The following is a 16,078-nucleotide window of genomic DNA, read 5'->3' on the forward strand; positions in this document are numbered from 1 at the left end:
ACAACCTTAGAGGAGAGCAGGGCTAAAGATTTTTTTGCCTCTAGAAGGTAAGTTAGGAATAATGGATCAACTCTGGCTCTGTGAGGGATTTTGCTATAATGGTTTTGTGTGGCATCAGGCGTGCTGGATTATATATAGAATAACTATAGTGCTTTTGGGGCTTCTCTTATTGTGACAATCAGCAAAAGTGACAAAAGTTAAATTGCCGGTGCATGTTGTCCTATGGCTTCACCAACCTTCCTCCCCTATTTTCTCCTCTCCCTGGAGTGGAGAGGGACTAATGTAAGTCTACGTGGAGATGTCTTTCTCTTCTGCACAATAGTATTGAAAAGTGGAGTCATCTTTTTATTATTTCTCCCTGAGAAATCTTTAGTGAGATTCTAATTTACCTAATAAAAGGTTTGTGGGGAAAAGACAAGCTGCTTCTCAAGTGCTCAAGCTACTGAAGACTGGATGAAGAAAACTGGATGGCCAGAGCTCCTTTTCTATAGCTTAACCCCGCTGTGGTTCACCTGTATCTCTGTTTATACTTACTGGATGTTCTTCAACCAGGCTCTAAAGTGCTTGCAAAGTGATGGAGAGGAGCTTTTTAGAGTCCTGGAACTTGCAACTAAAGACAAGAAACACTAATGAATCTAAATGCTTACTAAACAGCTCGTCAACAAAAGAGCAGGAGTTGGGTTGATGTCTATAGGTGTGTAATTAGGTATGTTGTACAGAGTTAAATCTGGCTGGAAAATGTTTGAATTTTTCTCCCATTTTCTGTATTTCTCTTGTCTTGCTGTTGGATCTCACTCTCAGCTATGTATCAGATCACTCCTGTGTTCACGCACCAGCCGTGCTCTGCTGCCAGTAGATGGGGCAGTTGGAGATTGGCAGCGCTGAAAAAGGAACAATCAACACAGCAAAAAATAAAATCAGAGTAAGGATCTGAAGAGGCCTTCTCTATACTCTGAAAACATCAAGGCGATTTTGCCTGTCTCTTAATTTCTGTTCTCAACTTGCTTTCAATTGTTCATGAAAAACTCACATGTTTTTGTGAGTAATTCTTGCAATGTAATTCTTGCTGCATTTTCCTTACTTTAGTTTTGCCTGTAAGAATCAAAGGCCGAGTAAGGCAATCTGTGATACTTCTGAGAGTCACAAGGTTATGTCTAAAAGGAAAGAGAGAGATTAACTTGATTTTAAAAAAATAATTGAGCCTTCTGTTGCATTGGAGCTCCTCAAATTTGAATTTAGGAAAAGGAAAAGACAACTGGAGATAAAATGTGGTGGTGTGACAATAGGCGCTTGTGTGATAAAAACTGAGGGAAAATATAAGGCGTAGCCTTAAAAGCAGCCGATCACAGGCTGAGGTTCAATAACGTTTCTCTTTGCACAGGAATGCTTTTAAATGAAAGAAAGATCTGCATGTAATGCATATAGCAGTTCTGTTTCTTGGCAGTTTTAAATGTACGTCTTCATTTCTAATGATATATATTATATGGTGTATTACTCTCATACAAATCACAAGACTTTCAAAAAGAGAGTCAGTAAATATCTTAAGAGCTTTGTTGTGGGAGTAACCCTTAACCCTTAAAATAAGGCTGGTTCCTTTGTTTAGCCACGATAAGAATTTGCTTCATATGAGTTTGGTTAAATTGAATTAAAACTGACTTCCAGTTTAAGGAGATAATTTTACTTCCTTTTATTCCACGTCTCCTGGATGTCTTCTCCTTTCACTTTATTTTCCAATGTTCCTTTTTCTTCTGTGAGAAAATGTTAGTGGGATTCCAAGCTGAGATTTTACTTCAGACCAGACCAAGTCAGTAAGCAGATGTGATGTGATTTAACCGTGGCAACTTGCTGGCTCCAGGAGAATTTAGCAAGTGAGAGCTGTCCGGTATTAGAGAGCCCATATGGTGGTGGAGACATTGCTGTCGGAGTCAACTCGAATGGTCATTTTAGAAGCACCAGCTGAGAACATCACTGCTTTTTATGCGGTGTATTTGAGTTTATTTACTATACTTGTGGTCTTGCCATCTATATGATTGTCTTCATGAATGCAAATGAAGCACTCTAATGTTAATAATAAAAATAAAAAATAAAATTAAAAAAAGCTGCCATAAAACCCCGTTGCTTTTTTTGCCCTTGGAAGCATTCCCACATATTCATTAGCTTTGCAGAATAGTGCTTTGTTCAAGAAAAAAAGCCCAGCCAGCCAGCACGTGCGGTATGCAAAGATGATGTATCTTGTCAATATAATTTAGTGCACTATTTCAGTGTAATTTTATCAGACCAGTACAGCTGCGTATGGTAATCGCTTCACTAAATCTTTACTGCCTAATGCAGAGGAAGCAAGAATTGTCCTTGCATTGCAGCCCAGCGCCTCCTTGGACAAAAATCCTTGTGCACAGAAGCCCTCCAAGCCCAGGAGGTCAGTGCAGCTGGAAGGAGGCAGCGCTGGCCCCGGTGCATGCCGTGGGCATCCTAACGCATCCTCGTGGCACGGCTGAGCGGCCCCTCTGAGCCCGTCCTCCGGCAGTGTGCCTTTCGCCGCGGGCGCTGGGGTTTGCAGAGGCTGCTCTCCGGAGAGCTGTCGCTCGCAGCCCCGCAGCTGCAATCACCATGGCAACGTTCCCAAAACCCGGCGGGGAAGAGCAGAAAAAGAGAACCGTGGCTGACTTGTCATATTTAATGTTTCACCTTCCCTTTCTTCTCCATCCCCATGAGTTCTTGAAGCACGGTGCGCTGGGGAGCATTAACCACAAAGGGAAGCTTTCATTCTGACAAAGGCGGCGTTTTCATGTCAGATTATGGATGGGCAGTAGTAATCTGATGAGGGCTTCGGTTCAGTGACCCAAATAAAAGGTGATGCAACTCATTTGCCATCCGGACTCAAGGCGTTTACCATCTTGAGGGAATCTGTGAAGTTTTGAATATAAGTGGAAATAGGTATATAATTACATGTGGATTTGTACCGTGAACTGAGGCTTTGATCTTGAGAGGCTTTGGCAGGGAGAAGCTGTGAAAGGAGATGCTGTGGCTCCTTCCAAAGGAGCAGCATGTGGGTGCTGTGAAGGACCACGTAAAATGAAGAATTGGATGTATCCGCTGTGTTGACAGTGCCACTTGCCGGTATGGCCAAGCTGATCTCTTAGCAGGCTGATCCGACTGCTTCTCCCGTGCTGCTTGCCTCCCTTGTGCTAGTAACATCACTTGTCTGCTTCCAGTGAATGCATTGAGGCATCTCAAAATCAAAAAAACCCCCACCCCCAAAAAATACCAGAACAACAAAAACCCACCTCTTACAAAAAAAAAAAAAAAAAAAAAAGAGAGAGAAGAGGCTATTTTCTGCCAGTTTAGCTGCACAACCAGCTCGCCTTCCTTCAGAACATTCATGCTGGTAAAAAGGAGAGTCAGGGACATGCCTGTGGGGGAAAGCAAAGCAGGGAGAATTGGATCCTACCCTTTCAGTAGCAGGTGCAGTGGGGCACCTGAATACTTGCTTATTATCTTTTCCCTCCTCCAGGAAATGCTGTGAAAACATGTTCTAAATACCCATTTATTCTTGAGCAAGGGAGGAGGAGAGAGGATACTGTGTATGTGCATCACTATTTTTAAATATGGTCCAGCAATATGTAGGTAGCACAGGAACTGCCTATTCAGGACTCTTGTGTTCCAGCTTTGAGACCTTGAGTTTCTTGGCTGTTAAAGTCACCTTAAAACTTGGTTTGTTAACTCCCATGCATGTGGGGAAAAACAATAACAAAAAAACCCCCCAAACTCTTCCCCAAGCCTGTTGCCAGCATCACAGAGAATATGTTTGTGCTTTGGTGAGTGCATGAAGGACTTCAGTAAGCCCAGTCAGAAGCAAAGCGTCCAGCAGCAGAGCAGGTAATTGCCCGATTCTGTAAACGCTTCATCTTGGTCTTCTGCTTTTTGCAGCACTGCTTGTAAATTCTCATAAATGACGACTGCAAAGCCAGCTGCAGAGCCTGCAGTTAGGTGTTAGTGCTGCCCACTGCTTGCTCCATCCTGCTTGTTCAGGTTTTGCTTTACTTGATTTCAGTTTGCAGAGCCTGTCGGAAGGACTTGAAAAAGAATGTAAATTGATTTCCCTAATGGATCAGAGGAATTGAGGAATGCTGCGTCCCCGTGTCCGTCTGGAAATCGCAGTCTCAAATGTGGCTTTTTTCCCCCTCTTGAATGGGCTTCTTTCAGCAAACATCTCTGCAGTCCCTTGTTTGTTAAGCAAACTTTTTGTAGTTCTGATCTTGTAAATTGAGTATTTCAGGTTCTAACTCTGTCCTTTCATGGTTTGGGGTGGTTTTTTTTTTCATGCTCATTCATGTGTATCACTGACAAATTGGGAAGACCAGATTCTGCAACCATTGCTACTGATGCTTCCTTGTTGTTTGCATGGAAGAGAATTATTTTTTTGTTGTGCCTGAGCTTTTCTTTTTGAAAAGATACTGATCTACTGCACCTCGAGATGTCTTAAAGTCTTGTTTGAACTGTAAAAATACTGCCAGTGTGGTGTACACTAAAGCAAGCACAATAGCATTCAGCAGCCTTAACTTGGAAAAGATCTTAATTTAACATCATAGTAAAAATACCAGGATCACGTGAACTGTGCCTATAATAAGGTAGAGATGCACAGACAATTTCTGTGCATATCTTCTTTCCCAACAGGACAGTGCAGTATAAATCACAGTCCCTTTGAGGGAGTTTGCCACTCCTCTTTCATGGGGATGGGTAGCGAGAGGTACTCACACTGGTTATGCGGCTTTGGGGCAAAAATAAGCGTATAGTGATTAATCTGTGTTTGCTGAAATATTTCTGGATTTTTTTTTCCCTCCATGATTAAAACTGTCCTCCCTAGCAGAAATTGTTTTATTGGTATTTGTGTCCTTTAGACAAAGGTAAGTAACATTTTCTAGGTCTTTGCATGGCTGTATTTTCCCTGTATGTGCTCTCTGTCCTAGAAAGGCAGAACGTTGCTGTCACAACTTCAGAAATGTAGATAGAGCTTAATCCTCAGCCGCTTCACTAAATAGATGTAGGTTTTAAACTGTAGCAGCTGCTGTGCCGTGTCAGACTGAAGGTCCGTCGGGACCACGGTCATGTCTCCAAGAGATGCCTTGGGAGGACAGCAGCAGGGCAAGTGTGCGTCGTGCCTCTCCTTAACACTTTTCCTTCAGACGTCTGGACTTGGCATGACCTGAGCTGGGCATGAGTTTTTTATTCAACACCTGCTGGATTTCTTTTCCCTGAACTTGTCCTCAAACACACGCCACCAGCTTTTATGTTTTGTAGCCGCCTTTGGCAAGCTCAGCTAAGCACTGCACGGAGAGATCTTGCTTTCTTTGGGCCAGCTTCACTTGATACCCACTCATTCCTGTACTGACAAGGCAGGACTTTGCTCAGGACTCTGTGAACGTCTGTCCCATCCCCTCTCGGTCCTCTTTTCTCACAGAGGAGTGTCCTACCTTATTTAATGTCTCCATGTTTGGAGATTGTTCTGTGCTTCTGGTTGTCCTGGCAGTCTTTACCAGCAATAAAACATTGAAGATCATGAAATGACCTGTATTTTGATACCTTCAGCAAGAAAAACTCTACCTTGAATTTTCACAGGATGAGAGAAGGTTCCTGCCTTCTAATGGCAGCAGCCTTGTTCTGGTGATTGCAAACTTCTCTGCTTCCTTAATACAGGAGCTTTGGCAGTTCTCTTCATCTGTTCATATAAACTTACCTCCTTTCTCCCAACATCTTCCTTCCCTGGTCACTGCCAAAGGCAGGAAATTCTGGAGAGTGGAACCGGGATGGAGTGATAGGGTGCCCTTTGTCAGGACAGCGGGGCACTGCCAGTAGGGCACTGCTAAGGGCACCGAATGGACCTGGCAGCTCCTTAGGAGTAGGATGGCAAAGAGCTTTCTTGAGGCTTTCAGGCTGAACTGCAGCAGCAGCAGCTCAGGCTTGGCCTCGAGGGAAGACGGGTGCAGCAGCATGACATTTGCTGCAGCCGTTGCAGGGCAGCAGGACGAGCTGCAGGAGAAACCCAGACCAGCTCTGTTACGGCTCTGCATCCAGCACAAGTCTCATGTGTGCGACTTGCTTATAAACACTGTTCCTTTGATAATTTTTATGTTTATTCTTGGACACGGTCTTGTTAGTACAATCTAATTAATCTCCGAGTGGGACCCTTCTCTCTTTCCTGGCTCGTGGAATATTGTTTCTATTAAGCAGAGCAATAGAATGAACATTGTTCAGCTGACTCATGTGAAAAGAGAAAATAGCATTTAGTAAATTAAGCAGCTCTTCCCACTCGCTGTTTATATGCTCTGTAATGTGATCTATTAGAATGGGGAGGCTTTGATTTAAAATCATTTGCCTCAAACCTTCTATGGGATCTGAATTCACCTGAATTGGGAAAACGCAGATCACAAATTGTGGTGTGTGCAAGTACCCGGTGGGTGCTGCTTGTGAATATTAGCCACTCCATCATATCTGTGCTCTGCAAGGAGATGACTCCTTTCAAAAGCAATCAGGAATAGTATAATTAAAGCTTGCTTCAGATTTGAGCATTTACTCAAACTGCAGTGCCTCAGAGGACCCTGTGGCAGAACTGCACGCAGCTTCTGCGCTGCACTATTGACTTAAATATTTAATAACCTTTCCTGTTTGAGAGCCTTTAAAGCTGTGCAGGAAGGTTCAAGCCTGTGTGAATTTCGAGCTAGGTTTTGTTTTATTCTTTTCAGTTTGGATGCCTGCAGGGCAGCTTGTGCTAGGGCAGCATGAAATACTGATCACGAAACAGTTCAGGCTAGTGCGGAGGAGGCCTGGTGCGAGGAGGTGTGCTGTGTTACAGCAAGCATGAAATAGTTTTCCAAGGTTTGGTTAGTTGCAGAACCGCTCAAAAATATAACACTGATGGTTTAATTCAGACAAGCTCGGTTTGTTGGCTGAATTCTCGGCATTTGTTTGCTTGCTCATATGTTTAGATTGCGTGCTGTGTGGGTTTTCCTCTACATTTGCAGAGATTGCAGCATCTAGGTCAAATCTAGATTATCCCTTTTTCCATAGAAAAACTACAGGCGAGGCGATCTCAGGCCCACCCTGTCTGGTCTGCTGGTTTTCCCTCTGCTCTGCAGGGCCCGTTTGATTGTTTTCCTTTCCTCCTTCCTTTTTTTTTCCCCCCTTTCTTTAATGGAAAATTCTGATCTTGGAAGCAGACTGCAGTCTGCAAATGAGCCTATAATGCGTAGATTGGTATGTAGGATTTATATCCTGCTAAGGTGATAGACTTCATCTGTGTTAGGTTTCTTCAATATTAGAAACTTTGCTAGAAGGTCACTGAGGTTTTTAAGCTGATTCTAAAGGCATGTCCAGATCTCCTTTTCCATTCATTTGAATTTTAATTTATTAAATTTTAATCAAAAAGACGTGAATCAAACATACTTCAGAAAAGATATCAGTACTTCCCATAAGATAAGGTATGGCTCTTGGATTGGATGAATGCTCTATTTCTCTTTCTGCAAGTCCCAGTTTCAGAAGCTGCCAAAGCAGCTGCCGCACTGGGAGGAGGGGGACCCCCGATGGGATCACTGAGCACCCAGAGCTGCGCGGGAGGGTCTCTTTTGGTCTGGAGCTTTTCATGGTCCCAGTGGTCACTTCCACCTCGCTGGCCATAACTGAAGGAGTAAAAGGGACTGTGGTAAAGGAACAGCAAGGAACTCTTTTCACTGGAACCAACCATAGAATTATATACGTTTTCTAATATTCAGGAATTTTGACTGAATTTCTTGTGTTGTTCAGACTTTGTTTTCCAAACTTTTCCTTTTTCTCTATCCATCCTCCTAGCCCTTTAGTCGTAATTTCACTTGCCCTCTTAATTTTTCTCCACCTGACCTTTGGGAGGACAAAGCATAGAGGAGAAGGCAGAGGTATTGAAAGAGATGAGGAGAGACCATGGGTGGGGACTGGATGGGGGGAATGTCATTTGTTTGTTTTGCTTAAAAAGCCCGAACACTCCTTTTCTTTCCATTTTCAACATAACCATAGTTATAAGTCTCTGCTCTTGAGTCCTGGATTTGCTCATGGTCCCCTTCACTGCGTACACGCATAGTGGAGCCCACACATGCTGCTGGTTATTCCCCTTCCTATACCCTGCCCTGCCTTGTCTCCTTGGGCAGGTCTTCTTGTAGAGGAGAATCTATTCCATAGCGTGTCCTGCACGATGTCTCTTCCTCTTGCTTGGTCACTAGGCGCTGCGCTAATTGATGACAAAATCGATTGCTTTGGAGTCTGCTCTTCACTGTGTCACTTCAAAAATTGTCATTGAACAAGCTTTTCTGCGAGCCTGGCTTCCTGTGGGTTTGTCCTACGCTGCTGACACCCCACAATGATGACAATCAGTTTTCTTCTTGTGACCGCTTCACTGCCAGCACTCTCCAGTCTTCCTCGTCATACCTTCCACTCCTTCCCTTGTGTCCTGCACACATCTCCACCTTCTCATCCCCCTGAAATACTGCCAGATCCTTATGGTACCCTCTACCTGTTTGGCTCGGCACGCAGTCTCATGTGGCTGTGCCTGGCTAGAAGCTTCGCCTGTGCTGGTTGGGATTTGGACATCAAAGAAGGCAGATGGCTCTTGAGCTCATTCTGAAGTGTTTCCAGCAATGTCACTCTAATTTGAATCTCTCTCTACCCTGCTGTTGATTTTTCCTGAAAGATGTATGGACCTGCCTCTTTGAGTCTTCTGTTCCTCCGTCAGATTTGGTTGAAGCTGGCTAGAGAGTCAGAAGATGCCAGGGCAATCTCAAGAGGTCAGGCGGAGACAGGGTTATCTTTAGTCTCATTTCTATGGGAAGCCAGGTTAACCAGAAGTGAAAGCCACAGAAAGGTGGCAAAGGAAGTATCGTTTTTTTCTTGCCTGTAGGAGGAATGATACGGGGCACTGCGATTCTCGGGCTTGTTTACTCTATCCTTGCAAGATTTGCTAAATGCAAGTACTGAAGCTACCAGCTTGCTGGTGTGTAGCTTTGATTTAAGTTCAAGCTGAAAGCTGCTCACTGGTTGTCGAGTTTCAGAAAGGTGAGGCATGTGAGCTGTTGAATCCTTTCTGGACTATGTGTGAAAATGACTTGGATGGTATCTTGGGTACAGAGGGCCGAAAGAAAGGAGGAGAATCCTGGATACACAGATCTTCTTTCTGTAGGGTTTTTGGTATGCTGGTCTCCTGTATTTGGCCATGGCTCTACCATTGTCCTCCAGCATATAACACAAAAGTAGCTTTTGCAACATATGTTAAATGCCATGATAAACTTAGCTCTGGAAATTTGATTTTTTTATTTCATTTTACAGTGCTTAATGTTCTTGAGTTATGAATTGGAGGTGGGGGGAAGGATTGGAAAGGTACATTGAGAGAGGTAGTGCTCTCCAGTATTCAAGTCTGAGAAAGGTGTGTGTTGGTAGGAAACACTCCGGCACCCTCATTTGTCTTGTGTGTGGTTCTGACCCATTGCTCACCACTACACAATGCAGAGCACACAAAGTGGCTGCTGAACAAGGAGCTTTGACAGTCTCCTCTTGTTTGTAGGTTTGAACGGTCCATGTTTCTGGAAGAGACTGCTAGACCATCGGGCAGTCAGCTTGCCTTGGCAGTTCAACGTTACTGATGGACTGCTTTAAGCAGAAATGAGCCCTGGGGTTGAAAACAAGAACACCAAGCCAGAAAAACAATTAATTTTAAAAATATTTGTACCCCATTCCCTGAGAGAAGTTTGTTCGTATCTTTGACTTTCTCCTTAGGTTTGGGAGGAGCTGCCATTGTGGCTATTAGGAAGGTTCTTACTAGGAGTGAGGTTATCCAGTTATGACAACTTGATTTGAGGACATGCTTTTCATTAATAGTTTACTGCTTGTGTGTAGCCAAGGGGCATGCCTCGGCTGGGTAATTGGATTTGGAAGGCTAGCGTTTGTAGCAATTGTGGCACTTCTTGCTGTGAAGCCAATTTCTGCAGCGATGCAGCTGATACAACACCGAGGCAATCTGTTACAGCGCCTTTGTTCCACGGATGTCTGACTGGTGTGAAAAATAACCACAGCAAGAGACTTTCCTCAAGAGCATGCCTACTTCAACCATAAGGAAGCAAAATCAAGACCTTGTTCTGTATCTAAAAACAATTCAAAATGTTTTCGGGAAAAACTGACAGAAATGAAGCTCTACAAAGTCTTTAGCAGCTTACACAAATTTACTGTTCATGTCTTGAGATCCTTTACAACGTTCAGAAGGCTGTTTAGCTGCGACCTGGAACCTTTTGTTCCTCATTTCTATTCTTATTAAATTAAAAAATGAGAAGTTGGCAGTAGGTTTTTACCCAGCTTACCTTGTTTACTGTCCATACATTCCTTGCAGGTACATTTTGTGACACTTCAGTCTATGTTTAAAAATCTCAAGCAATCCAAGTCTTCTTCACTTCTCTTTAAAAATAGGGCACAAACTACTTCTTTAGACGCTCAATTATTTTATCCTAGTTGCTGATTCTGTCAAATTCATACGGTTTCTGAATCTGATGTGCCCTCAGACATGGAAATGCTAGGTTTAAATCAGCCTTACACACTTCGGGTGATATCCAGGCCCTGTGCAAGTTGGTTTTAGCTTGTGGCTTCAGGAAGCCCTGAGCTTCTCAGGAGCCCTGATGCCCTTTACACGGCAATGTTCTTGTATCTCTTTGTGATATGCAGGTTATCTAGAACTAGAACTACAATTATAACCAAGTGCACTAAAAGTGATTGCTAAGAGCAGCATATGTGATGCAGAGAATGCTGCTTTCCCTCAATCTGCCTAATGATTTCAAAGAATAAATAAGGAAAATGTTATATATTCTTTTATATGCATGCAGTGTTGAGATTTTCGGTACCAGTCCACTGTTTACCCTTTAACTCGCGCTTTGTCTTCCTGCCGGTTTTGTGTGTCTGGTCAGTACAGCAGTGCTGATTTTCTACCATGGTTACAGGGACTGCTTTTTGTGCTTCCTGCTCTTACCTTTCCTGTTGCTGTCCCGTGTCCTGCCTCGCTTCCCCAGCTCTTCCCCTCAGCCGCTGAAATAGTCTCTATTATAGAATCTTAGAATCATAGAATCATTAAGGTTGGAAAAGACCTTTAAGATCATCGAGTCCAACCGTCAACCCAACACCACCATGCCCACTAAACCATGTCCCTAAGCGCCTCATCTACACGTCTTTTAAATACCTCCAGGGATGGGGACTCCACCACTTCCCTGGGCAGCCTGTTCCAAGGCCTGACCACTCTTTCAGGAAAGAAGTTTTTCCTAATGTCCAGTCTAAACCTCCCCTGGTGCAACTTGAGGCCATTTCCTCTCGTCCTATCGCTGGTTACTTGGGAGAAGAGACCAACCCCCACCTCGCTACAACCTCCTTCCAGGTAGTTGTAGAGCACGATGAGGTCTCCCCTCAGCCTCCTCTTCTCCAGGCTAAACAGCCCCAGTTCCCTCAGCCGCTCCTCATCAGACTTGTGCTCCAGGCCCTTCACCAGCTTCGTTGCCCTTCTCTGGACACGCTCCAGCACCTCAGTGTCCTTCTTGTAGTGAGGGGCCCAAAACTGAACACAGGATTCGAGGTGCGGCCTCACCAGGGCCGAGTACAGGGGCACGATCACCTCCCTCCTCCTGCTGGCCACACTAGTTCTGATACAGGCCAGGATGCCGTTGGCCTTCTTGGCCACCTGGGCACACTGCCGGCTCATGTTCAGCCGGCTGTCAACCAGCACCCTCAGGTCCTTAGGATGTTCCCACACCCTCCTTAGGAGCATGGCTCCTGGCAGCGGCTGGGGTCTGGGGTCTGGTAAGGAGCACGTTGCCTTCGGTCACCTTGCGTGTGCTGAGTTGTTCCCCTAGTTGCTTACTTTGCTTCATTTTTCTACACGTTGTTGTCCAGGATCATTTCCCTCCTCCTCTTCCTACCAACAATATACAACGTACAGTGTAGGAGTGAGCAGGGCTCCATCTGCTTCTCAGCCGTATGGGACTTAGCAGCTGCAGTTTGGCCTTCACCGTGCTAAATGATCCACAGAATAGGGTTTAGGGTGATTTCATAGTGTTTCGAGGAGCGGTTTCTATCTTGGGAGTAGAATGTTGGAGGTTGTAGGCTTACAGTCATTTGGACACGATAAAATACAAGTTGAGGGATGGATTGGCTCAGCCTTACCTTGGATGTTTGGGCAGCATTGTGTAGGGCCTTGACTCTGTTCTGGCGTGCTAGAACACGAATGTGCTTTACGGAGCATTGAACGCACCAGTGCAGTGGTGGGTGCTCCAGCAACTCCCCAGATGCTGCCAGAGTTATGTGAATGGTGTCTGTTGTGAACGGGAGATATCCCATGCAAGGACAGTGAGGCCAAAGAAGAATGAGGAGGGGTTATTCTGACAGAGGTTGGAAGAAGAGAGTCCTCTGCTTTTGAGGGGTTTGGAACCCAAAGGCTCTATTTCCTCTTTGAATTTTGAGTGTATAGAGAAGAACACCCCCTCACATCTGCTATACTGCTTGCTACATATAGTTTTTCTCAGCCATTTATCAGGATTGTCAGTAAAGCTGTCAAGAGAACCTTTGACATCAGCTTCATAAAGCGAATATGATGTTGGAAATTGCCTCAGGTAATTAATTAATTCTTCTGTAAATAGAAGGCTTGATATGCATCAATGGTGCTATGGGATGTTTCTCAAGAGGGAAATAAACTCTCCGGCAGGGCCCGTAGCGAGCAGTGAAGCACTCTTCGTATGCAGGAGACTCATTATCCTTCCAGTTTAATTCTACAAGGAAACAAAAATACAATCTTCATCTTGGCAGATTATATTAGAGGGAAAGTACAGCTGTTGACGAATCCCTCAGGGACGTGCATGTCAGCTTGAGAGCGCTCAGGTGAATACGCATTTCTCTGGTTACAGGATAGGAACAGCACAACCTGCCCAGCCCGGCTGCACGCTGCCACGCTTCGTCGTGCCTGGGGTCTTCAAGTTAGGAGTTGGTAGCACCGTACAGTCACGTCAGCGCTGCAAGGGGTCTTCCTGCGCTAAGTCCCAGAGTGCCTCTTTGCACGGGGTGTCGGAAGGAGAAGTCCAGAACGTGGCGTGTTTCCTGCCTGTGGTGCTCTCCAGGCGCAGATAAGACTCGCAGTGGTGCTGACAGAGCTGGCCTCCCGTCCGGCAAGTTGGGAGGACATCATTTGTATGGTGTATTTGCTTGCTTTTCAGCACATGACCTGAACAGATATTCCCCGATCTATTTTCAAAGCAATCTTGTTTAATCAGTGTTAAAATTGTTTCTCAATACACTGGTAAACACAATGGTTTTTTCAGTGATGTTTTAATTGGATTTGATTGGCACAGAGAAGTCACTTCCTTTAAAATAAAAGTAATATATTTAGGGATTTGAGCAGTATAGAAGGAGTACAGAAAGAAAAAGAATATGCTGCTTTTTATTGCTAAAACTGTCTTCTCCACTGACTCTTAGGTTTGGAGGGGCACTTTGGCTCGCCTTCGCTATAAGAGGACAAAGGCTGCCCTCACGATACTCAAGTATTACCGCCGCTACAAAGTGAAGGCCTACATCCGTGAGGTTGCCCGACGCTTTCACAACGTGAGGCTAATGAAAGACTATGGCAAGCATGTGCAATGGCCCACTCCGCCGAAAGTGCTGCGCCGATTTGAAGAGGCTCTCCAGACCATTTACCATAGGTACAAAGAAAACCTCACGTCTTTTCAGTCTAACCTAGAGGAGTGAACAGCTGCTGCTTGTTCCATAAAAGTTGGAAAAATGACTGAAGAACATGAACTGGACGTGATAGATTAAGAAATCAGTGGCTTTGGTATCCTTGACCAGGCAAATAATTATTCTGTTTCAAAGATTTAGTCAGGATGGATGTTGTATTTCCTTCCTTGGCCCCTTTCTGGTTGGTTTCAAAAGAAGAGAGCCGCTGCTGTTAGACAGGGGAGAGAAAAGGAACCTTTTCGACTTTGTCAAGACTTCTTATAGTAAGTCAGTACTTTTCTGCAATAGAATAAGCGATGTTCTACCATCCACCTGTATTCTATGTGCAGAAGAGGTATATTATACTTTTATTACTACTCCTAATATCTAAAAGCTAGTGACTGTTTCTCTGGTAAGTTGTAGGCAAGGAAGTTTCAATTCCAGTGTGAAAAATTCTGAAAGTTACTGAACAAGAGAAAAGTTGGCTGGATAGGGCCGCTAGAGATCTCCAGTCCAGCCATCTGCTTGAAGGGGGATTACCACCAGCACTAGATCAAGTCAGCCTTGGTTTTTTCCCCAGGTGTCTCTTGAAAGCCATCCACAACCTATATGGGTAGAGAGTCCTGCTTTCTGCGTAAGCTCAGTTATCATAACTACAAAATTTTAGTTGCTAAAAATCTTTTCGTAGCATTAATCTTGGAGACCTGGTGTTGCTGCTGAAGGCTGGAGTGTGGTGTGGAGTAATGGATGATCTACCCTGCCCTCTTTCATGTTACAGTTGGTTAGGTTTCAACTGTAGGGCCAAATTCAGCTATTAAAGGAGAATGATGTTTTAAATGAGCCAAAAAATAGGCTTGCGAAAACTTTATTGCAAACAGATGTGCCGGTAGGGGTAGGGGATGGGGAGTATACCAGCCGAACTTGTTAGGAGTCAGAGATGATATGTGACTTTAAAATGATAACTGATGTTTCCAGCTTTATGAATGCAATGGAAGGACTTCTTTTCCCCTGACATTGATAGTCTAGGGGTGCCCTTGTTGTGCTGATCTGGCAGAAGGAGTCCTCATAGTCCAGACTGTGGAACTGATTCAGGCGTTTTGCGGCAGGTGGAGAGCAGGTGAACTCATCCGGAGCGTTCCACCAGAAGTCCTACCTCAACTGAGGGCCAAGGTTGCTGCCATGGAAGTGCTGAAGGGTCACAGAGCTGATATTGGCCTACAAAGAGCATGGGAGGGGAATTACATCGCACTGGTGAGTACAAGTGAAGTGATCGATGCAATGGCTGTGGGGCTTAGGGTGCTAAAAGGGTGGAAAATTGAAAAAGTGGCTATAGGGTTCTTGGGAGGGAGAAGTACTTTGAAATTTCCATTTCCTCTGTAAATGGGTTTATATAGTTTCAGAGTCTTTGACTTCTTCTGCACTAGGGGTGATTTTTCTGAATACTAAGCCTACCTTGAGCATGACAAGCAGCTTTAAAAGATAATGAGTAATGCCATCAGCTGGCTCTTCAAATGGCCAAAGCTGGGAAAGAAGTCGATGTAAAACTAAAATTCTAGATATAATGGGATGTTAAGAAATAGCATAAAATGCAAAAGAACAAAGAAATTCTCTCTAGGCAAGTTGCATTGCTTCCTTTTACTCCGTCCTTCCTTTAAGCATTTTGTTTTGTTAAGGCTTTTTTTCAGAAAGCATGTAAAACTCCAGATGCTCTGCCGCTCTTCAGCAAGGCAGAGACTGGAGGAAACCTTCAGACGAGGTGGTGCAGCTGCAGTCCTCTCTGGCCCGCCATGACGTAATGCAATTATTTTCTTCAGTAAGCAAGAAGAGTTATGTGCCTGTCTTTGCTCTTTCAGAAACCAGATAACCCTCAGACCACAGGCTCTTTCATCCCTGTTGCCAATGAGCTGAAACGGAAAGACAAGTACATGAACGTTCTCTTCTCCTGTCACGTCCGCAAGGTAACCGGCATGTGCGTGGTCCGCGGACACATGGGCTGGGTGGGGAAACTTCTTGTGGTCGAGGTGGAATCCTGGGAACCCAAGGGCAAGGAGGTAATCCTGGAGATGCTTTAACAGATGGCAGTTCAAAGCCGTCCTGTTTCAGTGTCAGTGATTTTTTGATGGATACATAACTCTGAACCTATTGCACCAATGGGTGCTTGGTTTGAGTGGCATCTGTGGCCTCTTCATGTTGGAGGCATGAATAAATTCACTTGATTCCATGTAACTGGTTTGGGTCTGACTTTTTTCATAGCAGAATGGTTTTTTTGTGAAATTGGTTGGAAGGTTTAAAAAAACTAATTAGGAAAATGTGCTTGCATTTTTTTTTT

General features: G+C 44.4%; 1 protein-coding gene across 1 annotated transcript in view; it reads left to right on the forward strand.

Moving 5' to 3' along the window:
* The window catches only part of MYO1D (myosin ID), a gene marked incomplete at both ends in the record, with an annotated part of 51,438 nt that extends 35,638 nt beyond the window's left edge, over positions 1 to 15,800 (forward strand). The window contains 3 exons of the mRNA XM_009580708.1: positions 13,513 to 13,736; positions 14,856 to 15,000; positions 15,603 to 15,800. Of these exons, the coding sequence (XP_009579003.1) occupies positions 13,513 to 13,736; positions 14,856 to 15,000; positions 15,603 to 15,800 (567 nt within the window). The remainder of the gene's footprint in view (positions 1 to 13,512; positions 13,737 to 14,855; positions 15,001 to 15,602) is intronic.
* Positions 15,801 to 16,078: the final 278 nt, after the last annotated feature.

The sequence above is a fragment of the Fulmarus glacialis genome, unplaced genomic scaffold, assembly GCF_000690835.1.
Source record: "Fulmarus glacialis isolate BGI_N327 unplaced genomic scaffold, ASM69083v1 scaffold21186, whole genome shotgun sequence".
Taxonomy (NCBI): Eukaryota; Metazoa; Chordata; class Aves; order Procellariiformes; family Procellariidae; genus Fulmarus; species Fulmarus glacialis.